Source organism: Salvelinus alpinus, chromosome 14 (genome assembly GCF_045679555.1).
Source record: "Salvelinus alpinus chromosome 14, SLU_Salpinus.1, whole genome shotgun sequence".
In the NCBI taxonomy this organism is placed as follows: domain Eukaryota; kingdom Metazoa; phylum Chordata; class Actinopteri; order Salmoniformes; family Salmonidae; genus Salvelinus; species Salvelinus alpinus.
Window position 1 is genome coordinate 23,770,477 of NC_092099.1, and position 27,737 is coordinate 23,798,213.

A 27,737-nucleotide genomic window follows, 5' to 3' on the forward strand; every position below is an offset into this window, starting at 1 on the left:
AAAAAATGTTTTGTCTGAGTACACTGTAATGGGTTCTTGACAATGAATGATGAAGATTATAAGGATGATGATATCAGTGGACGCTACTGATGATGATGATGATGGTGGTGTGCGTCTGGCTACGTGTCTGTTTCCCAGGTGCTCTGGACCCCAGCTCCCCTTATGCCATGGTGTCTCCCAGCCAGAGGGGCCAGTGGCCAGGATCTCCCCAGGTATCAGGGCCATCTCCTGGGGCTCGTATCCACGGCATGTCCCCTGGAAACCCTTCACTCCACTCACCCATCCCCGACGCCTCACACTCCCCACGCACTGGCTCGAGTGAGTATCACATAAACACCTGACTGACTGACAATCTAATGTTTTTACAAAGATTGAAGGGATGTTAACCTCTCTAGGGGGGTGTGGGACGGTAGCGTCCCACCTGACCAACATCCGGTGAAATTGCAGAGCGCCAAATTCAAATTAAATTACTATAAATATTTAACTTTCATGAAATCACAAGTGAAATACATCAAAATAAAGCTTAACTTGTTATTAATCCAGCCGCCGTGTCAGATTTCAAAAAGGCTTTACGGCGAAAGCAAACCATGCGATTATCTGAGGACAGCGCTCAGAACACAAAACATTACATACAGTTACCAGCCAAGTAGATTAGTCACGAAAGTCAGAAATAGCAATAAAATGTATCACTTACCTTTTATAATCTTTGTCTGGTTGCACTCACAAGACTCCCAGTTACACAATAAATGTTTGTTTTGTTCGATAAAGTCCCTCCTTATATCCAAAAACCTCCATTTTGTTGGTGCGTTTTGTTCAGTAATCCAATGGCTCAAATGCGGTCACAAGAGGCAGACAAAAATTCCAAATAGTATCCGTAAAGTTCGTAGAACCATGTCAAACGATGTTTATAATCAATCCTCAGGTTGTTTTTACCCTAAATAATCAATATAAAAGAAGAACAAGAAAGGCGCGCTCTCGGTCGTGCGCAGGAAACAGCTCTGGGGACATCCCACTGACTCAAAGTTGGCATTCTCCCTCATTTTTCAGAATAAAAGCCTGAAACAATGTCTAAAGACTGTTCACAACTAGTGGAAGCCACAGGGAACGGAATCTGGGTCCTATCCTTTTAAATGGGGGATAGGCATTCATTGGAAAAAGTGACATTTCAAAATAATGGCACTTCCTGGATGGATTTTCCTCAGGTTTTCGCCTGCCATTTCAGTTCTGTTATACTCACAGACATTATTTTAACAGTTTTAGAAACGTTGGAGTGTTTTCTATCCAAATCTACTAATTATATGCATATCCTAGCTTCTGGGCCTGAGTAGCAGGCAGTTTACTTTGGGCACGCTTTTCATCCGGAGGTGAAAGTAGTGCCCCCTACCCTAGTGAGGTTTTAAGACCGTTGCACGAATGTATATTAAAAAATATATATCTTTAAGGATGTGTTCAGTCTCACCATTCCCTAGGTTAACGGTACTGTTCGCTCCTCTCTCCAGGTTCCGGGGCCATGCCCAGCAGTATGCCCCCGCCCCGTAAGCTACCTCAGCGTTCCTGGGCTGCCTCCATCCCCACCATCCTCACCCATAATGCCTTGCATGTGTTGCTGCTGCCCTCGCCCACACCCTGCCTGGTGCCGGGCCTGGCAGGAAGTTACCTCTGCTCGCCGCTGGAGCGCTTCCTGGGCTCGGTCATCATGAGACGCCACCTGCAGAGGATCATCCAACTAGAACCCAACGTGAGTGGTGGAGATCTGCGGTTGACTCATCTTGGTTTAGTCCATCTGTCTGTCTTGTTTAGTCTCTGTGTGTGTCTCTCTCTCTTTGTCCATCCCTTCCTCACTCTCTGGTTTTTGTTTTGAACATATTTCTGGCTTTCCTCACACCTCTCTCCCTCTTCTTTTCATCCTTCCATTTCTCTGTCTCTCTTCATCTCATCCAGCTGGAGGTTAACGTGTTACCTCTGTAATCAAATGTTTCTTCATATCTCTTCAGCGTAACCAGCTATCTCTCTCATCCAGCTCGAATTCATCTCTGTCAAATTCCTCTGTAGAGGCTCTCAGCAGGGCTGTCCCTTATTCCACAGATTTTTTCCAACCTTGGATCTCTCAAACCTTCAACCCTAGCAGTCTGAGTTAGGGTTGAATGGCTTAGGGTTTTATGGCGGGAACCCATTTACCGGGATTTACTGTCCAATACCACTCCCTTTTCCTGGGATAAATAAATGCGAGAAACCGGTGAATTAAAATAAATTATTTACATGAAAAGAATGGCGTGAAATCTCACTGTTAAATGATATGCGATGTGTAAATCTGGCTTCTCTACGGCCTCTGCATGATGAATCATCACCGCTCAGGGTGGGGACAGACAGTTCACAATGCATTTTCTTGTAAAAGTCTATGCTACAGTAATATAAAGACCGAATGCATGTCTAATTTACCCATCTCAATCTGCCTTTCGGGGTCACCTTATTTTTTAATTGTAAATATGTTTTTATTGCAGCTGCAGAGTTTTAAAACAGCCTATCACTGGAATATCGTTGCTTTAAATCAGTGCACGCTCGAGTCTTTCTCTCTCTCTCCAATTCAGTCCCATGCAGGAGAAACTATTTAATATAACTGTTGAATGTGAGGAAGGAATGAAGCAACAATAGAGAGAGAGAAAGGGGAGGTAGGCTAATAACATTAGGGGAAATATTATGAAAGGTATACTTTTGTATATATAGTGTATGTGGACACCCCTTCAAATTAGTGGATTCGGCTATTTCAACCACACCCGTTGCTGACAGGTGTATAAAATCGAGCACACAGCCATGCAATCTCCATAGACAAACATTGGAAGTAGAATGGCATTACTGAAGAGCTCCGTGACATTCACCGTGGCACCGTCATAGGATGCCACCTTTCCAACAAGTCAGTTCGTAAAGTTTCTGTCAACTGTAAGTGCTGTTATTGTGAAGTGGAAATGTCTAGGAGCAACAACGGCTCAGTCACGAAGTGGTAGGCCACACAAGCTCACAGAACGGGACCGCCGAGTGCTGAAGCGGGTAGCACGTAAGAATCGTCTGTCCTTGGTTGCAACACTCAGTACCGTGTTCCAAACTGCCTCTGGAAGCAACGTCAGCACAAGTTTGTCGGGAGCGTCATAAAATGGGTTTCCATGGCCGAGCAGCCGCACGCAAGCCTAAGATCACCATGCGCAAGACCAAGCATCGGCTGGAGTGGTGTAAAGCTCGCCGCCATTGGACTCTGGAGCAGTGGAAATGTGTTCTCTGGTGAAGTGCGATGAATCACACTTCACCATCAGGCAGTCTGACGGACAAATCTAGGTTTGGCGGATGCCAGGAGTACGCTACCTGCCCGAATGCATAGTGCCAACTGTAAAGTTCGGTGGAGGAGAAATAATGGTCTGGAGCTGTTTTGCATGGTTTGGGCTAGGCCCCTTAGTTCCAATGAAGGGAAATATTAACACTACAGCATACAATGACATTCTAGACGATTCCGTGCTTCCAACTTTGTGGCAACAGTTTGGGGAAGGCCCTTTCCTGTTTCAGCATGACAATGCCCTTGTGCAGAAAGTGAGGTCCATACAGAAAAGGTTTGTCGAGATCGGTGTGGATGAACTGAAAGTGATTAATCACAAAAGTGATTTATTCTCGGGATGGAACATTTGTAAAATACAGGGAAAATATGCAACCCAAGTCTCAGTAGATGGAGGCTAATGTCCTACTCCATTATAATTTGACCTTTTGAAAAAGTCCATACCTCTCTGTAGATTAGTTTTATAAAGTAACAATGTGGAACAAACTCTCCCTTGTATTTATCTGTAGTTTTTTTTGTCAGTCATTTTTTTCTGTTCTAATAATCCTTTCTCTCCTCTCCCCTTCTCTCTCTCTTCAGCTGTCCATCGTGAACTCTAATGAGCCGGGTGTGATCATGTTCAAGACAGAGGTGTTGAAGTGTCGCGTGGCGCTCAACCCAAAGACCTACCAGACCTTGCAGCTCAAAGTCACCCCCGAGAACGCCGGGCCCTGGTCACAGGAGGAGCTACAGGTCTTGGAGAAGTTCTTCGAGACCCGGGTAAGACTAGTGACTAGCATCTTTGGGTCCTTTAAGATTGCTATTTAAAAACCATGTATTATTATTGTATGGGCAATTCCACAGTAAAAGAGGGATGTTGAGACTCACTACTTCACTTTAAAATGTTTGCCAAACAAAAATCATTGATTGCTAAATTTAACAAGCCATACACCTATATACAGAAGTCTACATTTAACAATTGCCATTGACATTTTTACTAAAACACATTTTTGTTGAGGAACAATGCAAATTTTAGTAACAGTTTTACTTTAAAATCTCCCTCAGATTTTTGTGACTACGTTTTCCAAAATATACTAATCAGAAATACTCTACTCCGAAATAAGATTCAATGATGACTGCAGAAATAATGAGGTGTCAGCTATGATATGGCACCATGAGTTGGAAAAAATCTATTTTAGTTATTGAACTAAGGTAAGTGAAGTGGATCAACACCCGGTAACATAATGACAATGGTCCTTGATCTGTACTATACAGAAATGCATAATTATGAATGTCATTCTCTTCATGGTGATGTATCCTGAATAGGTACACAAAGGTAGAAAATAATAATATTCACAATTGCATATTATTCTAATGAGCTCCACCCCCAAACAAGACCAAATCTGGTTGGTCGAGAACGGACCAAATCTGTACCAAATCTGTACCAATCATAGACATCTATGTTTCACAAGTTTGGACATCAAAATACAGCAGAGTACAGTTCAGAGTACAGTAAAAAAATAAGTTGAGTATTATACAGTCCAGTAGAGTAAAGTATATTACATTACTTCTGCTGTACTGAACTATACACTACTTTTCTTTATTGTACTGTGCTCTACTGCAACTGGTTTGTGACTACTATGATTTCCCATTGTGGGAAAGTGACAAGTTTTAGTCACTTAATAATTCATAAACAAAATTGTTATCAATAAAAACAATTAATTGGTAGGTCTACCTTGTTACTTCTGTGAACTTTCAGATTCCTCCCTCATGAGGGAGAGAAATGAGAACATATATTAAAGATGTGTGTGTTTTTGGTAACAGAATGACAATACACTAGGCTATATTTCTTAAACTTACAGAAAGCAAAATTATTTCTGCAAAACTAAATATAAATGTTAATATTAGTTGGCAGGGGCCTTTACTTCAACATTATTTCTAATACCTTAAGACTTTTTCTAGTAGATGTTGTTTAAGAGTTTTTAAGATGGAAAATGGTTGAAAAAAGATCTATTTCGCAAAAATAAACACTCTTAGCTTTCATTTGACACCACATTTCATATGCTTCTATAAACTTCACGTTGGTGCTCATGGATCCTTTTACATGGAAATGACCGTATACATATGCACGCACATACCCTTATTCAATAACCAATATGCTAAGTAGTAACACTTTTCAGTATTTGTTTGTAAGAACTGCTATCACTTAACGGAGAATTGTGAGGCTTTTTATTATGCTTATTTATCGGTTAGAACCATGTGGACTCAGAAGAAATCTGAGATCATCACAGCACTGGTGTTGTTCCCTTTACATTGGGAAGAGCAGGAAGCCACTGAAGATGTTGTGGTTACTAGAATTATCATAGAGCATCCTGCCTGAGGGGAGACGCATGTATACCACATCTCCTTGCTCCAGCTCTAAAGTCAATACATTAGAAATATACTGATGGTGGCCTTGGTGGTGAATGTTTTACACATTATCCATAATTCTCTGCTCACTATTAAAGACAATATAAAATAAACATAGTCAACATCATATTGAGAGAGTTATGTAACATTTCTTCTGTATGTGGGCCATTCCGCCGAATCGGTGCCATTTGCATGTTGTAACTTTTCAAAATGAAACTTAATTCTTTGTCTTTTTACAGCACTGTATCTAATAACACATGTTTAACTATTCAAAATGTGTAATGGTCAATCTCGGGCAATTTTTTAAATTTTTTACAAGGTTTCTAAATGGAAGATGGTTGCATTTTTCTCAGTCCTGTTACCAAAAGTCTTACAACTGTTTAAATATCAACTAAAAGTCATGCCAACTTGTTTTCCATCAATAAAGTGGGTATTTTAAATAAATTATTGGTTACATTTTCAAAAAATATATATCTGTAGCTAAAAAGTCACAACTTATGCAGGCAAAATGTATTTTTTTTAAGAACACTAATGATGTGCGCTGAGAGTCGGGAAGCAAGGGAGTGAATATTTAATAAATAAATGAAACATAATACAAAACAAGAAACACTAACAGCACACAGACATGAAACAGAAACAATAACGCCTGGGAAGGAACCAAAGGTAGTGACATAATCAAGGAGGTGAATGAGTCCAGGTTAGTGTCAATAAGCACTGGTGCGTGACAGGTGTGCGTAATAATCAGCAGTCTGGTGACCTAGAGGCCAGAGAGGGAGTATACGTGACAAACACAAAGCCATTTTTTTATTTTTAAGGGAGACCCCAACCTCAATTTGATCAAAAATCTATCATGTGATTTATCAAACAATTGTTTAAATGATGGACCAAACATAATTGAAAAATAAGTGGTTTATCTTTCTTTTTTAAATAAAAAAACTATTAGGTAACAGGAATGAGCGCTGAGTAACAGGAATGAGCGCTGAGTAACAGGAATGAGCGCTGAGTAACAGGAATGAGCGCTTGTGTGTGAGAATAACTGGATGTCACAGAACTTCCTTCAATTAAACAAAGATAAAACAGAGGTCATTATATTTGGCAAAAAAGATCTCAGTCTAAATAGAAACATGAAAGCAGTAACAATTGTGTGTATGCTTTTGCATGAGTTTGTGTATGTGAGCGTGTGCGTGTTGGTGGGTGGGTGGGGATGGGCGGTGGAGAGAGACCGAGAGAAGGTTTGAGTATCACTCCTCTCCCTGCAGTATTTGTGTCTGGCTCCTGCCTCTGCACAGTATGGGTTTTCCATCTTCCTCCACAAAAGGCAAAGACAACAAATACAAAAAGCTGAGCATATGAAGCAGATCCTCAGATCTCTACATTAACTACCAGTACCTAATACTAACTTAAATACTACTTTCTGCATATAAAACACAACATTCACTTGCAAATACGACATACAATTGTAGTTCATATAGAATTGCAATAAATTAATGAACAAAAACTTGCCTGGCCTTTTCTAATAAACAGTCTCTAGTTTGGCCCAGACTTCGATGTCAATTTCCATGTAACGAGCTGTGACTTGCCTCACTGGTGGGATGGTACACAGGATGTCTTGAAACTGGTACCAAACGATGTCTTCGCTAGGGCTGGCCAGCAAAACCTGTTAGCCCCAATCCTTTTCATACAACGAACCTTGACGTGTGTGGTCGTGGGAGACTTCTGTCGATTTGAATGTGAAATGCTTTGCATTAAAGCACTCACAGCTCAGATGTTATCTTGCTGTGCACAAGCAGCTGACATCCCTGTAGGTCAGCTCTCCATGGCTTAGGGTTACTGCATCTTCATCGTAGATGGAACTGGTGGCATATCCTTGGGAATCTCTGACATTGCTCTGTCGACTGCTTCCTGGTCCACAAAAAACAACTTGATTGCTGTATCCATCTTGCTCAACACAGAAAACAGCGCGGAAGCATCAGGGATAATTCCCCTCGCTGCTTGTACTGAGTGCAAAGGTCACCATCACTGTAAAAATGGATAGTGGAGACCTCTGGATGTGCACTCTGCACATAAACAAGCACTGGTGACCAGTGCTGCCAGATTGCTGGTTGGCCCTTCTGTCTAGAGGGGGACACTGTGCAGAAGGACACCGATCGGGGGGTTGTATGCCCATAAAGCACACCTTTATGGGTATAATTTTCGGGAAAGTCAACATGAATTAAGCATTCATGTGCTCTCAAGCCTTGTTTCAGTGCCCTGTAGTGAGTAAACTGATTCTTGATGTTGTAAGTGTGGCTCTTAAACTTACGCAGCATCAGGTTCAGCTGTTCCAGCAGTTGCTCTTGGGTGGTCTGGAAGTCTTCATTTTTTATTATGGTGACTTTGGATGTGCCGCCATTAGGAACATTCTTGTGCTCCTTATCCACAGTTGCGCACTGGACATAAGTCAATTCATTCTTATCATTGTATTGGCCAGAGACGGGACAAGAGAAGTCCTTGCACAACGCACATTCTCCATACATGCACTTCATGCACTCCGTGTTGCATGTGATGGATTTTAGAAGTTCATCAGGATTGAAAGTGTTGATGATCTTCAGGTGGTGTAGTTTCTGTACAATAAAACTCTGATTTTCGTGCTGTTTGCACATGCAAGTCTCCTGGTCACTTAGTTGGTTGAACAACCCAAAAGGGGCGCAGTGAGCATAAGAGGGAGTATGAGATCGACCCATCATGTTCTGCCAAAAACTTAATGTAGATTTTTCACCGTGCCCAAATGGAACCTCTTCTGATTTTAGATTTTCTTCTGGGTGAGGGTCTGCCTCTTCCCAGTCGTAATTCGACTGACATCATCCCTGGTGTAAAAATCTCGGACTTTGTTTATGAAGCCATCTACCACCCTATTGTTTCTCTTCCTTACGAAGTTTAAGTTTAGTTCTGCATTCTTTGCATTCATCAGCCACCTTTTCTTTGAAAACCCAAATTAACTTTGGGAGAGACATGGCAGCTTAAACACAAGTTTTCCTGTCACTATCTTTTGAGATGAGTTGCCTTTCCCTTTCTCCCCGTGAGTTGCTGTGCCTCTGTCGGATGTCTTCCACTAAGGCCTCAAGGAAGAGAAGGGTATTTTGTTTTGTAGCACGTGAAGCAGTCTCATTTTTTTTTTGTCAACTTTTGTATGTGGAGATGGATTATTCTGTTTCATAAGCTGAAGTTTTTTCTTTTACCTCTCCTTTTTCCAGGTTTGTGTCTGTAGCTGCTTTTGTAGCTATTCAGTTTGTTTCTGGAGCTTCTGTCTTTCACCTCCTTTTAAGCCCTTCATCTTTTTGCCTAAAACACACAAGTACATCACAATTACAATAGTTGTTCAATTAAATTAATAAGTGGCTACAGTAAAATGTTATCTATATGCCCTATCACTCATTTTACACATCCATTTCATACACTAGCACTAACTCTCATCCTGACCTAGAAGTGCTTGGCTCTGGATTAACAACTCTGTCTAGTGAAAGCTGGGGGCTATCTGGAGGTGAGGTGCTTTAGGGCTTCTTTCCTGGACTTGATCCTGTGGTAAGTCTCCCTCCACTTTTTGCGACGTCAGCGCTTTTCCCTCTTACTAAAGTTATTGACATTTTTCTTCCTGCCTGATGCTGTGTCCTCCCTGTATTTCTGCTGTTCCTTCTTTACGTATCTCTCTCCTTTCTGGGTCGGCGTCGAGTGCGATAGCGCCGCTGCTTCTCTGCAGCACTTAATGGATTGGCTCCTTGTAAGTAATGTGTTCACATTGTAAAACTGAAAACACCTTCAGTAATTGCAACTGTAAAACTTAAAATCAAGAGAATAGTAAAATAATTAATGTATATACCAGATACACATTTAAAATGGCTATTTAATTCAAACTTCTCACTCCTGTTACTCTTATTCAGTCCTGTTACCCTTCATATGAGTAACAGGACTGAAAGTAACAGGCATGAGATTTTAGCATTAGCAAATACATGAAATGTAGCCACATGGCATCAATGCTAATAGCATGAGAACACTTAGCACCTTCAAGTGGTTTGCCAAAACTATCTTAAAAAAAAAAAAAATTAACATCTAAGAAATAATTTAGTTAACAGGACTATGTTGAGATTGACATTCTCAGTCATACTTACAATATGATAAAAATACAGAAAAAAGTGAGAGAACTTACTTTTAGTCTTCCCATGGCCTTCAGGAGACTCAAATGATGCTACTTCCTGTTGATCATGTGACTAATGGAATGTCCCAATTTTTTTGAGGGGGGAACTTGTCAGGGTAACAGGACTGAGTGAAAACCTGGGGACACGACTAAAATGTATATTTTAACTAACATATTATGATTTTCCGGTAAGAATTTATTTTGTCTAAATTGGAAATAGTCACACAATAATACAAGAAAATAAGATTTCTGGATTCTAATCATCATATTTTATGATGAAGTGTAGTGTTAGAGATTGTGGGGACGGGCTAAAATCAAATTTTTTCAGTGTTCATGGTAGCTTTTATTAAGGTTTTACATGATGTATCTTAATTTCAATTAGAACAAAGTGCAGGACACTTTGCTTGATAATATAATGCATTAAACAGATACTTTTTATGCATATTTACGGAAAAGGCAGATTCGGCGGAATGCCCCATGTACTGAACCTTACAATCATATGGGTAAAGGTGAAGTGTTTTACCTGCATTCACTCTTCAGCTCATCCACCTCTCTTTCTTTGGCACTCAGTCTGACCTCCAGGGCTAAAACAGCATGAAAGGACACACATTGATAAACTTTAAAATTATTACAGTTAAAGTCACTGCATTGCTTGCCAAAAATAGGTGCTCTTCTCTTATTACCTGTGTTCCCGTTCTCACTGGCTGTTATTCTGGCCTCCAGGGTTGAAATTGTGACAAAAGACCTGACAATCGCTAAGGGAGAAATTGGGTAGTAGACAAATCCAACATGACCAGCTCACAAACATTTTAAGGCGGCCCTATTAGTGCATGTATGCCATCCTTTGACAATTTGCATGCATTCTCTCTCTCCAGTTCCTCCACCCTTCGCTCACTGGCTGTCACTTTGGCCTCCAGGGCTGAAATAACATGAAAAAAAGCAATAATAGACCTGACAATCACTAGTGGAGAATTGGGCAGTAGCCAAAGAAACATTACTTAGCTCTAATGAGAGAATGCGTTCACATGATCACAAAAAATGTTCTGGGTTAACCAAGATTACTGCATGCATGTCTTTCGTTGATTACCTAAGTTCTCTCTCTCTCCAGTCCCTCCACTTTACTTTTAGTGATGGGGGGGGGGATCGATACAGTTACATATCGGGATATTATTTTTGACGATGTATAGTATTGACAAGATCGCAATATTATTTTTTTTGCTAGTTGGCTGTACCTGAATCAAAACTCCAGTATTTTTCCTTCACAGCTTATTCTCCATCTTCTTTTTAAATAGGGAGCCAATTTGTTTCAGCATTTTTATTTCCATGACTGATCAAAACTCGTTCTTATGGCTCTCTTGTCCCTCTGCAGCAGAGATATGGTGGGCAATATGTTTGGAACCTCCAATCACAATAAAATCACAGTATCGAATCACATCCGCAGTCACTCTGGCCCCAATAGCTGACCACTCCTCTGCATATGCTGGATATACAGTGCATTCGGGAAGTATTCAGACCCCTTGACTTTTTCCACGTTTTGTTACGTCACAGCCTTATTATAAAATGTATTAAATTGTTTCTTCCTTCATCAAGCTACACACAATACCCAATAATGACAACAACAAAAAACACGTTTTTAGAAATGTTTGCAAATGTATTTAAAAATAATAATATTGACATTTACATAAGTATTTAGCTCCTTTACTCAGTACTTTGTGGAAGCACCTTTGGAAGCGATTGCGGCCTGGACTCTTGTTTTGTATGACACTACAAGCTTGGCATACCTGTATTTGGGGAGTTTCCCCAATTCTTCTCTGCAGATCCTCTCAAGCTCTGTCAGGTTGGATGGAGAGTGTTGCTGCATAGCTATTTTCAGGTCTCTCCCATGTTAGATCGGGTTCAAGTCCGGGCTCTGGCTGGGCCACTCAAGGACATTGAGACTTGTCCCAAAGCCACTCATGCGTTGTCCTCTAAAACACAACCCAACCAAGCCGCACTGCTTCTTGACACAGTGCCCACTTAACCCGGAAGCCAGCCGCACCAATGTGTCGGAGAAAACACTGTATACCTGGCGACCGTGTCAGTGTGCACTGCGCCCCGCCCGCCACAGGAGTCGCTAGTGCGCGATGGGACAAGGACATCCCTGCTGGCCAAACCCTCCCCTAACCCGTTTGACGCTGGGCCAATTGCTAGCACTGCGCCACCCGGGATGTCCAGGGTTGTTGTCCTGTTGGAAGGTGAACCTTGACCTCAGACTAAGGCCCTGAACCTGCTCTAGAGTGCTTTCATCAAGGATCTCTCTCATCCCTTCACCATAGGGATGGTGTCAGATTTCCTCCAGACGTGGTGGTTCCAAACTTCTATCATTTTAAGAATGATGGAGGCCACTGTGTTCCTGGACTTTCAATGCTGCAGAAATTGTTTGGTACCCTTCCCCAGATCTGTGCCTCGACACAATCCTGTCTCGGAACTCTACGGACAATTCCTTTGACCTTTTGGCTTGGTTTTTGCTCTGACATGTACTGTCAAGTGTGGGACCTTATATAGACAGGTGTGTGCCTTTCCAAACTTATGTAAATAAGGTATTTTTGTTTATTTTTGATACATTTGCAAATAAAATCAACCTGTTTTCGCTTTGCCATTGGGCTCTCGAGTGGCGCAGCGGTCTAAGGCACTGCATCTCAGCGCTAGAGGTGTCACTACAGACCCTGGTTCGATTTCAGGCTGTATCACAACTGGCCGTGATTGGGAGTCCCATAGGGCGGAGCACAATTGGCCCAGCATCTTCCAGGTTCGAGTTTGGCCGGGGTAGGCCGTCATTGTAAATAAGAATTTGTTCTTAACTGACTTGCCTAGTTAAATAAAGGTTCAATGAAAATATGGGGTATAGTGTGTAGATGGATGAGGAAATGTTTTTATTTAATCTATTTTAGAATAAGGCTGTAACGTAACAAAATGTGGAAAAAGTTGAGGGTTCTGAATACTTCCCGAATGCACTCTACAAACACACACAACTAAGTGAGCCATTGCATTGGAATACAACATATCTCTGGCAGAATAGGATCTGATTAACACTGGGTGAACTGACCTCATAGCAGGTCATTTGAATCTGAAGCTGGAAAAGGCTGTGGGACAACAGAACCTGTCATTTGTTTGAATTTCCCTCTTTATCTTCAAAAAGTGCAAGAATATACATGTGTAGTGGTAGGCTTTGACTAAAAATAAAATTAAGTCAAGTCTCCCCTCTTCATGTCCTTTTCCTCTCTCTTTCCCTCGCTTTGTCCCTTTATCCCCCCCATCTTCTCTTCAGGTGGCCGGCCCTCCGTTCAAGTACAACACGTTGAATGCCTTCACCAAGCTGCTTGGGGCCCCCACCAACATCCTCAGGGACTGTGTCCGCATCATGAAGCTCGAACTGGTGAGGCCTTTACCTCTGGCTGTGGTTGTTGCTGGGTGGGTGGTGCTGCTCCATAGATAACTTTGTGTCCATTATGAATGTGAGGGGCAGGTGATATGTTTGGCTGTGTTTCTGCCTGTGTGTGAGAGACAAATATATGAGCGACCGCCTCGATTCCATTTTATGTAGCAACATTTTTAAATTGTGTTTTTTACATTGGATAAAAGAAACACAGAGCTAGAAAATGGTACATCATACACTGCAGTTGGGGAACAATGGGAAAGTAATTCTGCTTTGAAGTTGATAAACTTGTAACCCCACTTTTGAGAAAATGGCCCTTGTCTACACCCATTCAGCATCGTTCACACCCTCTAAAAGCCTTAGCCCCACCCATCTCTTTAAGGATTCACATGTAAGGTCATGTGGTAAACACAGGCAATTTAAAATTAAAATAAATAAACAATTTAAAAAGTATTTGTCACATGCACAGAATAAAGGTGTAAACAGTACATTGAAATGGTTGCTTGCATAGTAGCAATATCAAAAACAAAGTGTCCAGATAAAAAATATTGTATAAATATTTTATAATAATTAGATGATACCCGACACACTTGTCTAAATTGATGGGTCATGTGAAGGAAATGCTATAACCACCCCACAGACACACCTGGCTAATTTTTTATGGGTCACGTAATAATCCGTCCGAAGTGGAGTCTTTGTTTAGACATGTAGCTAGCTAGCTAAACAATGAACTGGCATAATCCCAACTCGTACTACTACCAATACCAACATTGTCATAGCTGTAGTATTAATCTGCAGGTAGCTAAAGCTAACAAACTAGGTTCAATGTTAGCTAGCTAACATTAGGCTATAACTAGCAATGTAAATGGATTTCTGATTAGAATATTACTATACAGATCATGCATGTAACGTTAGCTATCGAGCCAACGTTTGCTAGCAAACTAATAGTACGTGGTATTAACTTGCAATAAAAATGACTTTCTGACCAAATTTGAAATCTGAAAATGTAGATAGACTCTTACCCATATAAATAGATGAATGCTTCACGGCAGACTGGAACAATTTAACTTTGTTTTGTTTGTAGCGACATCTTGTTGGCCAGCGTTGCCAAGTCACTCCGATCCACAATGACCGTGGCGTGTGCAGAAAGTAGCCCATAACGTTTTCCAACTGATCTGTCGATAGTGCCTGCTAAATTCAGGGCATCAATGTTGTTGAGAAACATAGCCAAACCTTTGTAGTTCTCGATGTCTAACGTTATATCTTTAGAAAACAGTTCAGTAGAAAGGACTATCAACACATACTGAGCAGCTCACATTATAAACAGAAGCTTGCTACATGGCAGACCAATCGAAACTCATCTCCCGGCATGTCCAGCCCATTCATTATCTCAGCGAATCATGGCTAGCGGGAAGGTTCCTGACTTTTTCCGTGGCTAAACCAACTAGGCTCATAATTTAACAATTTTATTATTCTTTATGGATGAAACACAAGTTTGTTATTAAGGCAAATAAAAGTTCACGTTGCAGAAGGCATTTCTACCAAAAAACATAAAAAGAATTATGTTCAAATGCAGCTCCTGTGAAGTAGTGACGTGCGACATACACTTAGTTTCCAGAAACACGTGTGTTATGGTTGTGATGGTCTCTCTCACTTCTCTTCCTCCTTTCCTCTTCAGTTCCCTGACCAGGCCACCCAGTTGAAGTGGAATGTTCAGTTCTGTCTGACCATCCCCCCTAGTGCCCCTCCCATCGCCCCCCCAGGAACTATTGCGGTGGTGCTCAAGTCCAAGATGCTCTTTTTCGTAAGTACTGACCTTTTGACAAGTGTTGTTACATACAGTACCAGTCAAAAGTTTGAACACCTACTCATACAAGGATTTTTCTTTATTTTTACAATTTTCTACATTGTAGAATAATAGTGTACACATCAAAACTATGAAATAACCCATATGGAATCATGTGGTAACCAAAAAAAGTGTTCAACAAATCAAAATATATTTAAGATTTTAGATTCTTCAAAGTAGTCACCCTTTGCCTTGATGACAGCGTTGTACACGCTTGGCATTCTTTCAACCAGCTTCATGAGGAATGCTTTTCCAACACAGTCTTGAAGGAGTTCCCACATATGCTGAGCACTTGTTGGCTGCTTTTCCTTCACTCTGCGGTCCAACTCATCCCAAAACATCTCAATTGGGTTGAGGTCGGGTGATTGTGGAGGCCAGGTCATCTGATGCAGCACTCCATCACTCTCCTTGGTCAAATAGCCCTTACACAGCCTGAAGGTGTGTTTTGGGTCATTGTCCTGTTGAAAAACACATGATGGTCCCACTAAGCGCAAACCAGATGGGACTGCGTATCGCTGCAGAATGCTGTGGTAGCCATGCTGGTTCAGGGTGCCTTGAATTCTAAATAAATAATTGACAGTGTCACCAGCAAAGCACCCCCAACTCCTCAGACCAAAGGACAGATTTCCACCGGTCTAATGTCCAGTGCTCATGTTTCTTGCCCAGGCAAGTCTCTTCTTATTATTTATGTCCTTTAGTAGTGGTTTCTTTGCAGCAATTCGACCACGAAGGCCTGATTCACGCATTCTCCTCTGAACAGTTGATGTTGAGATGTGTCTGTTGCTTGAACTCTGTGAAGCATTTATTTGGGCTGCAATTTCTGAGACTGGTAACTCTAATGAACTTATCCTCTGCAGCAGAGGTGACTCTGGGTCTTTTCTGTGGTGGTCCTCATGAGAGGCAGTTTCAACATAGAGCTTGATGGTTTTTGCAGCTGCACTTGAAGTAACTTCAAACTTCTTGAAATGTTCCACATTGACTGACCTTCATGTCTTAAAGTAATGATGGACTATCGTTTCTCTTTGCTTATTTGAGCTGTTCTTGCCATAAAATGGACTTGGTCTTTTACGAAATAAGGCTATCTTCTGTATTAGGCATTAATGAAAGAAATTCCACAAATTACGCCTGTTAATTGAAATGCATTTCAGGTGACTACCTCATGAAGCTGGTTGAGAGCTGTCATCAAGGCAATGGGTGGCCAATTTGAAAAATCTCAAATATAAAATAGATTTTGATTTGTTTAACACTTTTATTGGTTACAACATGATTCCATATGTGTTATTTCATAGTTTTGATGTCTTCGCTATTATTCTACAATGTAGAAAATAGTAAAAATAAAGAAAAACCCTTGAATGAGTAGGTGTGTCCAAACGTTTGACTGGTACTGTAAGTCTTATAAAAGAGGGTTTATGTTACCATGTATTTGTTTTAATGCTTTACAATTGAATTCCAGTGAAGTGTACTGAAGTTGTGTAAAGTATAGCTAACCATGTTCTCTCCTCAGCTCCAGTTGACCCAGAGGCTGCCGGTGCCCCAGGAGCCGGTGAACATCATTGTTCCCATCGTATACGACATGGCCACGGGCCTGACCCAGCAGGCAGACATCCCGAGACAACACTCCTCCTCTGGGGCTGCAGCGCTCATGGTCTCCAACATCCTCAAGCGATTCAATGAGCTGCACCCCGCACGACAGGGTCAGTGAGATTATCCATACACAAAAAATAGAATATGAACAGGAAATAAGATGCACTGTGAAAGATTTGATTGGATAGGAAAGCAAGAAAAACATTGTTTTAGATGTTTTTTAATGGTGGTATACTAACATTGGATGTGTTTTTGTCTCCTTTTAGGTGAGTGCACTATCTTTGCCTCAGTTCACGAGCTCATGGCCAACCTCAACCTGCCCCCCGGTGGTCGCCAGTAGCAGCCGCACCTCCCTGGTCAGAAATGGAACTAGAACCAGAACCCAACTCAATGCGGTTCCATTCTCGAACAGGGATACGTTCCTTTCCGGAGTCTAGTGAACTGGAGACGAAGTGTGCGCTCTGGATTTCCTAATGCAACATATCTCCTCTCTGCCTCAGCCAACCGACTTAAAACAGATTTTTTGTCTGTCGGAAAAAGGGAGCAGAATTATGCAGAAGATGGTTTATTCTTGATAAAACACATGACTCCAATTAAGGAGCGTATCTTGAAATAAGTTTTCGGTGTAAAAAGAACTTCAAAGGCTGCTTTTACACAGGCTGCCCAATTCTGATATTCTTTTCCAGTAATTGGTCTTTTGACCAATCACATCAGATAATTTTCAGAGCTGATCTGATTGGTCAAAAGATCAATTAGTGAAAAATATATAATAATTGGGCTGTGTGTATAAATGCAGCCAAAAATACATATTTTTTTTGTCTTTCTCCAGATGCACTTCTTTTCAAAGGATTCACAAATTAAGAATATGGGTGTTTACCTAAATATGTACATTGTTGTATATTTCAGCATTGAAAAGAATAATAAGCCAGCTGGATAAGTAGGACTTTTACTAGTGTGAGACTTCACATTCTTTCTTTTTTTTATAACGCAAGATATCAATACTGTTGTGGTATTGGGGATGTATTCTTTCTTAGTAAACTATTTAAATGTCTTTTTCCCTGATTGATGTCAAGACCTAGTCCCTTTTTAGTTCAAATGTGTCACTTTGAAATACTGTTAAACTGTGACAAACTTTATAAGCCAGCTGTATTTTATTATGACTGCTTTTGAGTCCTGAATGAAGAATCGAAGACCCATTGTCTGTCTTTGATTACTATTTAATAAACCAGTCAAAAACGTGAGTTGTCAATTTGTCTGTTTTGTCCAGTCTCTTTGGTGATTCACAATGAGACTAAATAAAAACAGCCACTTTCGCCTTTCTGAGTATCGATTTATGATGACATCATCCAGAAAGCAGACTGGTCTTCAATAGAGGTACGTTCAAAACTTCAAAGCTGCTGTTCGATCTAAAATGGTAGGCTATATCTACTGATCTGATGTATATTATATCAAGCGTTCTTCTAGTTGAGTGTGTGCTGTATTTCCAATGAATACTTGCTTTTGCTAGTTTTCATTTCTCATGATGTACGTTATTTCACATTGCTGAATGTTTTTGATGGATTGGATCTCAACGATGAATTGATCTTGAACCGTTCAAAAATACCTCAGTGATCTTGAACGCACCCCTTGTATCAGACAAATAATTCCGATCGGCAATGAGCGCAAATACAAATGTTTTCCGCAGCGATACACGGCCACTAACACACCAACGTTATTTATTTTCATTTTTTTCTGGATGATAAAGGTCGGTTTGTCAGATAATAGGTTGATAACGCTAATCGAGATATGGCAGCAGTCAGCTTCTCCGAGGCGCTCTGTCAGCCGTGCGTTTATCACGAGAAATTCAAAGGTAAGTCGAGCATCATTGACCCATCATTTTTTAGTTAATTTATTGCATGTGCGATTAAACAGGTTATCACACGCCGTACAATGGCGTACTGCTTTGATTTAAAATTATTTATGTTGTCGCATTGTACACAGATTATCGCGTACAATAGGGATTCCTCAGTTCTACACATTACATTCCTAGCTATCTGTACTGATCTAAACGTTGCAACCCTCTGGGGGGGGGGACCTTATGTGCTGAAACCCCTGTGGTCAGTTGAGCTGAATGTGAAGAGACCCCTGATGCCTGTCCACCTGAGTCCAGAGCAGGTGGGGCTGGAGATGCTGTATCTCTGTGGACAACTGGACCTTCTCATCAGGGCACAGGTACACCAGGTGAGAACTCATGCACCCCATCTGAGTATACCCTTCCTCACCAGAACTTACTGATACACTTGAGTATGAGAGTACTGTAATGGAGAACTTGAGAGATTTTGATATTGTGTATTTGGAAATAAACTGTATTATGTTTAGTAGACCTACTCTATTTCTTTGTGCACGTCCTCTTTTGAAATGTATTTTCACTCTACAGTTCCAGGAGCAGCTGAGACAGGACTGTAGCCCTGAGGAGTCGGACACTTTCCAGGAGCAAGGTGAGTCTCAATCAGAACAGAACAGATGCTCTGAAGTAGGCCTAACCCGAACTGCAGCTCTTATCACCTTGCCTATTGCACCACAGACCTGTGATTCCTACCCTGAGTGTCTAATGTCCCTTTTGTATTTACCCAGGAGCAGAGATTATTGATCAGATGCTCCAATGCTTAGAACACCTGCCAAAACCTATGCCGCACCTGGAGGTAGTACCACATCAACCTATAACAACATATACAGTTGAAGTCGGAAGTTTACATACACTTAGGTTGGAGTCATTAAAACTTGTTTTTCAACTGCTACACAAATTTCTTGTTAACAAACTATGGTTTTGGCAAGTCGGTTAGGACATCTACTTTGTGCATGACACAAGTAATTTTTCCAACAATTGTTTACAGACAGATTATTTAACTTATAATTATTCACTGTATCACAATTCCAGTGGGTCAGAAGTTTACATACACTGAGTTGACTGTGTCTTTAAACAGCTTGGAAAATTCCAGAAAATGATGTCATGGCTTTAGAAGCTTCTGATAGGCTAGTTGACATAATTTGAGTCAATTGGAGGTGTACCTGTGGATGTATTTCAAGGCCTACCTTCAAACTCAATGCCTCTTTGCTTGACATCATGGGAAAATCTAAATAAATCAGCCAAGACCTCAGAAAAACAATTGTAGACCTCCACAAATCTGGTTCATCCTTGGGAGCAATTTCCAAACACCTGAAGGTACCACGTTCATCTGTACAAACAATAGTATGCAAGTATAAACACCATGGGAACACGCAGCTGTCATACCGCTCAGGAAGTAGACGCTTTCTGTCTCGTAGAGATGAACGTACTTTGGTGCAAAAAGTGCAAATCAATCCCAGAACAGCAAAAGGAGCTTGTGAAGATGCTGGAGGAAACGGGTACAAAAGTATCTATATCCACAGTAAAACGTGTCCTATATCGACATAACCTGAAAGGCCGCTCAGCAAGGAAGAAGCCATAAAAAAGCCAGACTATGGTTTGCAATTGCACATGGGGACAAAGATCGTACTTTTTGGAGAAATGTCCTCTGGTCTGATGAAACCAAAATAGAACTGTTTGGTCATAATGACCATCGTTATGTTTGGAGGAAAAAGGGGGATGCTTGCAAGCAGAAGAACACCATCCCAACCGTGAAGCATGGGGGTGGCAGCATCATGCTGTGGGGGTGCTTTGCTGCAGGAGGGGCGGGTGGACTTCACAAAATAGATGGCATCATGAAGAATGAAAATTATGTGGATATATTGAAGCAACATCTCAAGACATCAGTCAGGAAGTTAAAGCTTGGTCACAAATGGATCTTCCAAATGGACAATGACCCCAAGCATACTTCCAAAGTTATGGCAAAATGGCTTAGGACAACAAAGTCAAGGTATTGGAGTGGCCATCACAGCGCCCTGACCTCAGTCCCATAGAAAAATTGTGGGCAGAACTGAAAAAGCGTGTGCGAGCAAGGAGGCCTACAAACCTGACTCAGTTACACCAGCTCTGTCAGGAGGAATTGTGGGAAGCTTGTGGAAGGCTACCCAAAACGTTTGACCGAAGTTAAACAATGTAAAGGCAATGTTACCAACTACAAATTGAGTGTATGTCAACTTCTGACCCACTGGAATTGTGATGAAAGAAATAAAAGCTGAAATAAATCATTATCTACTATTATTCTGACATTTCACATTCTTAAAATAAAGTGGTGATCCTAACTGACCTAAAACAGGGATTTTTACTAGGATTAAATGTCAGGAATTGTGAAAAACTGAGTTTAAATGTATTTGTCTAAGGTGTATGTGTAACGGATGTGAAATGGCTAGCTAGTTAGCGGGTACGCGCTAGTAGCGTTTCAATCAGTTACGTCACTTGCTCTGAGACTTAAGTAGGGTTTCCCCTTGCTCTGCAAGGGCCGCGGCTTTTGTGGAGCGATGGGTAACGACGCTTCGTGGGTGTCAGTTGTTGATGTGTGCAGAGGGTCCCTGGTTCGCGCCCGTGTCGGGGCGAGGGGACGGTTTAAAGTTATACTGTTACATATGTAAACTTCCGACTTCAACCGTAAATATAGCTGCAAGCAGCAAGTTTCAAGTTGTATTAGTTGTAGGTAAGGGAAACACAGTCCAACGAAATACTTACTTGCAGGTTCCTTCTCGACAATGCAACAACAATAAGAAATAATTAAATGTAAGAATACGAACATGAAGTAAATGTCTCAGTAGAGTAGAATGAACATTTTAGCATAACAATATGACAGGAAGGCACAATTTATAGTCCAATATTTACACACGTTTTGGGGAAGGGCAGGGTTCAAGCTATGGCCATACAGTGCAACCATCTGGACAAATTGGACACATCGCCCTAGGATTAGCTACTTCTGTACTACTTACCACGCTTGCCAAATATCAGAACTCAAAATCAAACAGGTCGTGCAAAATGCTTTTGATGTTGTTGACTTTAAACGTCTCCAGAACCGCTAGACCGATCGGCGAGCCTCTAGCTCAATTAATATGGCCACTATAAGCCAATAAGCTTCTATGAATGGCTTTTCCTGTCCAACAGCGCCCCCATGCAGCCAAACAGTACCATACTATACAGGTTAGCTAGACTCACATCCCTGAGCATCAGGGATGTAGTGCTGCCGGAGCATAACATGTTTTGATTTGATAATACATGGAGCTGGTAAAAATATTTTTGGAAAATAATTTCTGAAGCTGAACAATTATGTCCAGCAAGATCACATAATGATGAAGGAGTATTTTACATAACAGAACCAAATCTAATATCATAGCATAGTTAGGCCTATAACATTACACTAAAAACACCTAATTTCTAGTGAGATTATAAGAGCTGAAGCTAAATATTCACATTGCTTTTCTCATGCGGCCAAAACTCAACAGCGCACGCCACTCGGCAGGATATATGCTTTGATTGAATCAAAATACAACAAAGGCTAATAGTTTGTTAACACCATCTGCTCTAATTCACTCACGAAACAGTAATATAATATCTAAATGCATATTCCCATGATGACCAAATGATTGGCATGCAGACGCAGTTTGGACATTTCACCGGTAAAATGTGAAGAATTATCATTCACGATTGTCAGTGATGAATGCCTATTTTTGAAATTAGGTATTGCTAACTTGGTGTTTGAGGGTATCAAAAATATAAAATTTTCTTGAGATAATATGTGGGCATAGACAGACATTGAAATTGTAGGATGCATTTTATGCACATTCTATACAAATATTCAGTAGACTACATCTGTCTGTACAAACTTTGATTGAGAAATAATGATGTAACAAAAAAATAAATGCTCTCCTGCACCTAAAGAAATGGCACTACGACACTGCTGAGCATGTGGGCAAAATTTCATGACTGTGGGTCAAACCAATCAAGAGATAAATATGTTCCCATTATAGTACCACAATATGGTCGATCTGCCTGCGCTTGCATATGTTTAGTCTTTACAGTGTTTTGAACATGTACATCAAGTTATATGAATAACCATGCATGATTTACATGCATTTACGTCTTAAATCACGCACACTTGAATATTTATTGGTCCATAGTGGCCATGTTGTTTGAGATATTAGCCTGGAAAATATTGCATTGAGAGACCTTGGTTCATAGATGCTAAATATGAAGTTTCATGACAATTGGTCATTCGGTGCTAGAGTAGCATTGTGTTTTTCACAAAATTCAAAATGGCGGACCTTATGGTTCCTTGAGGCAAATGTGTTTTTTGTGAGGAGAGTAACTTATTTGCTGACTTGCACTCTAGGTCACACAGGGTGAGGGGCGTGAGCTTTCAAAGTTAGCAATTTCAATCACTTGTTATAGCGCCACCATGTGGCCAATTGGCATGGCATTGCAGGCTGTGGCCATTTGCCCTTTACCATCATGCAAGGTTATATCCTCCTCAGCCTTATAATTTCACATTAAGTTTTTTCACCAAATCTGTGGAGAACCTGAATAATGAACGCCAACAAATTTAACAGGGTTTCACCCAGCTTTGCTGCTTGAACCCCTAAGAAGTATTTAAATCATCAGTTGAGCTCCTATGCCAAATATATTCTCAAGTATTTTTAAGGGGATGTTACATTTTTTCATTAATGTGATTTGTCAGAATTGTGAAAGATGTGTTTTTTTTTCAGGACTATCTTGACATGGTGGGTCTGTCGACCATGTACCCTCGCGTGGAGGTGTTCCTCATCCAGGGCAGTCCAGTAGACATGCTGGAGAAACCCCCAATGGATGGTAAGATCAGGGGTTAAAGCAGCCCAGTGGAGACACCCCTATTGATGATATTGAGTTAGGGTTTAAGAGGTCAGGTCACTTCATCTTTATTTAAACAGGATAGTCCACTCAGCAATAATTATTGTACCAGTTGGGGGTTAGGGAGACCAAGCACTGACACCTGATTCAACCTATCATGTGTTTTTTTTTGTTAAATAAAGGTTAAGTAAAAATAAAATAAATCATAGCCTTGAATTTAAACTACAGTTATTTGAACCAGGTGTGTAAAAACTGGTTTCGAACAAAACCCTGCCCTTCAGAACTAGAATTACCCACACTAGACACATATCTACACTGAAAAAAAATATGAACGCAATATGTAAGTGTTGGTCTCATGTTTCATGTTTCATGAGCTGAAATAAAAGATCCCAGAAATGTGCCATACGCACAAAAAGTTATTATATCAAAGATAATCCATCCACCTGACAGGTATGGCATATCATGAAGCTGATTAAACAGCGTGATCATTACACAAGACAATAAAAGGCCACTCTAAAATGTGCAGTTTTGTCACACAACACAATGCCACAAATGTCTCAAGTTTTGAGGGAGTGTGCAATTGGCATGCTGATTGCAGGCATGTCCATCAGACGCCTCCAACATCATTTTACAGAATTTGGCAGTACGTCCAACCGGCCTCACAACCGCAGACCACGTGTAATCGCCATCCCAGGACCTCCACATCCGGCTTCTTCACCTGCCGGACAGCTGATGAAACTTTGGGTTTGCACAACTGAAGAAGTTTTGCACAAACTGTCAGAAACCGTCTCAGGGAAGCTCATCTGCGTGCTAGATGTCCTCATTAGGGTCTTGACCTGACTACAGTTTGGCGTCGTAAACGACTTCAGTGGGCAAATGCTCACCTTTGATGGCCCCTGGCACTCTGGAGAAGTGTGCTCTTCACGGATTAATCCTGGTTACAACTGTACTGGGCAGATGGCGAGTGGGTGAACGGTTTGCTGATGTCAGCGTTGTGAACAGAGTGCCACATGGTGGGGTTATGGTATGGGCAGGCATAAGCAACGAACACAATTGCAATTTATTGATGGAAATTTGAATGCACAGAGATACCGTGACGAGATCCTGAGGCCCATTGTTGTGCCACTCATTCAAAATGTCCCAGTTCTTCCATTGCCTGCATACTCAACAGACATGTCATCCATTGAGCATGTTTGGGATGCTCTGTTCATTTTCCCGCAACTTCACACAGGCATTGAAGAAGAGTGGGACAACATTCCACCGGCCACAATCAACAGCCTGATCAACTCTATGCAAAGGAGATGTCACGCTACATGTCACGAGATGTCACGCTGCATGAGGCAAATGGTGGTCACACCAGGTACTGACTGGTTTTCTGATCCACGCCCCTACTTAAAAAAAAAAAAAGGTATCTGTGACCAACATATGCATATCTGTATTCCCAGTCATGTGAAATCCATAGATTTGGGCCAAATGCATTTATTTAAATTGACTGATTTCCTTATATGAACCATGGCCAGCGAAGAGCCTGGATCTCAATCCCATTGAGCACGTCTGGGACCTGTTGGATCGGAGGGTGAGGGCTAGGGCCATTCCCCACAGAAATGTCCTGGGACTTGCAGGTGCCTTGGTGGAAGAGTAGGGTAACATCTCACAGGAAAAACTGGCAAATCTGGTGAAGTCCACGAGGAGGAGATGCACTGCAGTACTTAAATGCAGCTGGTGCCCACACCAGACACTGACTGTTACTTTTGATTTTGACCCTTCCTTTGTTCAGGGACACAATATTCCAAGTCTGTGGAACTTGTTCAGTTTATGTCTCAGTTGTTGAATCTTGTTATGTTCATAAAAATATTTACACATGTTAAGTTTGCTGAAAATAAATGCAGTTGACAATGAGAGGATGTTTCTTTTTTTGCTGAGTTTATAACTCAGTAAAATCTTTTAAATTGTATGTTTTTGTTCAGTGTAGTATGCAATGGTTATAAGCAGTTTATAAACAGACATTTCACCTTTATAACCGCTTATACCTAAGATTGTGTCTCTGTTGCAGAATACTTCTCACACATCGGGAGGCTCAATCAGCTACTAGTACTTAGTCAGCAGCTAGAGGAGGATGTAAAACATCTCGGGAGCCACAAATACATCGCCCACCAGCTGTCAGTTATATATGTAAGTGAATATGGTCTACTCATTTCTATTCTGTATATTCTATTCTATTGGTAGCCGATCAGTCTGCTCTCTATGTTTATTATATTCATAGGTCAAACTCGACAGTACAATAATAATTTCCCCCATTGCACATTCACGGTTTCACAGTGATTTACACACTTTATCTTACCTTCATGTGTTGTAGCAAGTGCTCAGCTCATTCCGAGGTATCCAGCCACTGTCGGTCCTGAAGAAAGAGATTGAGGCCAACTTCAGACAGATGAAGACATCTTTGCTGACAGAGGAGGGCTCCAGACAGGAGCCTCAGCTCCCAGCACACTACATCAGCTGGTGAGAGCAGGAGCTACTGCTTTAATTTATGGACTGCATTCAATTATCACACTTTCCTTGCAGTGCAGTGAATGCCCCATGTTTCACTATCAGGCTAACCTAATATCAGGCTAACCTAATCCCAGGCTAACCTAATCCCAACCTAACCCAACCTAACTCCAAACCCAGTTATTATTCATTGGTTTAATGTGATAACTTTACGGTTACAATCATAGTCTACTCTTTTGGAATGTGTGCCCCTGCAGGATATTGGAGCTGACTCTTAGTATAACGTCAACAGTCTCCTCGCTACCAGAGGAACTCACTGAAGACCTGAGTCCAGCCATGACCTTTGTGTCCCAGCTATGACATCTCACCTGACCTCACAACACCTAACATTGTGTTACATATTACCAACCCGTGGAGTTACATATTACCAACCCGTGGAGTTACATATTACCAACCCGTGGAGTTACATATTACCAACCCGTGGAGTTACATATTACCAACCCGTGGAGCTGAGGGTCAACATTTGTTAATCTTTTTGAAATGAATGTCCGACAGACCCACCCAGTGATTCAAGAATGATGTTTTGACATGTCACTGTCATTTTATTGAATAGGGTCCTGAGCTCTCATTGGTTAAGTGGATGAATGTTAATGAATGTGTTATAAATGTGTTAGGCCAAATGTCTAAAAAGAGGTGCTAAATAATGTTACTGTATGAAATTGCATTTGAACAAATTAATGTTTACATTGGCCAATAAATTAAATTGAGAGATAAGCCTATAGACTGAAAATCTTCTGAATTTCAATAACAGAGATTGACCACGAGTCATAGATTTGAAAGAGAACAGGCTAATCGGGCAAATGGTGCTCGTTTAATAAAGTTAGATCAAAGAGAAGAACGACTGCCCCCCCGCACCTTCTCATTGAAGCCACAGAAGTTCAAGGCCGATCGCGGTAGAGCATGCATTGTTAGCGGAAAACAGGATAGTGAATGGAAAAATGGAAATCCTTATGGTCAATCTTCGTCTAAATAAATACACATTTTAAAGAAAACCATTGTACCAATACTTGCTTCTAATACACCAGATGTATGTCATTGAACCGATTATTTTAAAATCGCAGAAAATAAGTTAAGGATATTTTCGTTGCTAATGGCAGCCTGCCGTTTGGCTATCAACTTGTGTTACTCAGCTAGCCTGCACTGTCACGCAGTGTTGCCAACTCCTCAGTAAGGAAAGTAGCTGTTGGCTGTCCTAAAAGTCGCAAGAAGTCGCTAAATGACGTCATCACCTAATTTTCATATTTGGCCATGTGCATGTAATTGTGATGGACGCTGTAGGAGAGAGGAATAACATCGTGGGAGAGACAAAAAGTGAGTAAAAAAACATCCTAAATATGTTTAGAACTACAAATGAACTTTCTTCTGTCGTTTCTTGTTTTTTTTATGTCACAATTCCAACCCTCCTCCAATTTATGACTTCAAAGTCTTTTAGTGATTGGGACCGGCAAAAGTGACCCAAAAGAGACACTCGGTTACTTACTTACTTTTTGTTCTACTGTATTATTGACTATGTTTTGTTTATTCCATGTGTAACTCTGTGTTGTTGTATTTGTCGAATTGCTATGCTTTATCTTGGCCAGGTCGCAGTTGCAAATGAGAACTTGTTCTCAACTAGCCTACCTGGTTAAATAAAGGTGAAATATAACAAATAAAAAAAACTTTTTTTTTTTTTTTTTTAGTTTAGTTTTCTTAATTTGG

At 41.0% G+C, this 27,737-nt stretch overlaps 2 protein-coding genes across 6 annotated transcripts in view; both read left to right on the forward strand.

The window, feature by feature from the left end:
- Positions 1 to 17,964, forward strand: part of LOC139539176 (mediator of RNA polymerase II transcription subunit 14-like) — a 50,371-nt gene extending 32,407 nt beyond the window's left edge. For both annotated transcript variants that reach the window (XM_071342051.1, XM_071342053.1), the window contains 7 exons: positions 139 to 318; positions 1,500 to 1,738; positions 3,899 to 4,078; positions 13,186 to 13,293; positions 14,972 to 15,097; positions 16,644 to 16,833; positions 16,990 to 17,964. In XM_071342051.1, the coding sequence (XP_071198152.1) occupies positions 139 to 318; positions 1,500 to 1,738; positions 3,899 to 4,078; positions 13,186 to 13,293; positions 14,972 to 15,097; positions 16,644 to 16,833; positions 16,990 to 17,063 (1,097 nt within the window). In that variant the 3' untranslated portion in view covers positions 17,064 to 17,964. The remainder of the gene's footprint in view (positions 1 to 138; positions 319 to 1,499; positions 1,739 to 3,898; positions 4,079 to 13,185; positions 13,294 to 14,971; positions 15,098 to 16,643; positions 16,834 to 16,989) is intronic.
- A 214-nt stretch (positions 17,965 to 18,178) lies between these two features.
- On the forward strand, positions 18,179 to 27,690 carry LOC139538619 (uncharacterized). Of its 4 annotated transcripts, none has more exons than XM_071340870.1 (8): positions 18,179 to 18,572; positions 18,753 to 18,943; positions 19,140 to 19,200; positions 19,337 to 19,404; positions 23,369 to 23,471; positions 25,543 to 25,661; positions 25,846 to 25,991; positions 26,237 to 27,690. In XM_071340870.1, the coding sequence occupies exons 1-8, from the start codon at positions 18,509 to 18,511 to the stop codon at positions 26,337 to 26,339; spliced, it is 855 nt and encodes a 284-aa protein (XP_071196971.1). In that variant the 5' UTR covers positions 18,179 to 18,508; the 3' UTR covers positions 26,340 to 27,690. The 4 variants fall into 4 exon arrangements, with proteins under 4 accessions (XP_071196971.1, XP_071196972.1, XP_071196969.1 ...); XM_071340871.1 differs by having other exon boundaries at positions 18,186 to 18,572; positions 18,825 to 18,943; XM_071340868.1 differs by lacking the exon at positions 18,179 to 18,572 and having other exon boundaries at positions 18,581 to 18,943.
- Positions 27,691 to 27,737: the final 47 nt, after the last annotated feature.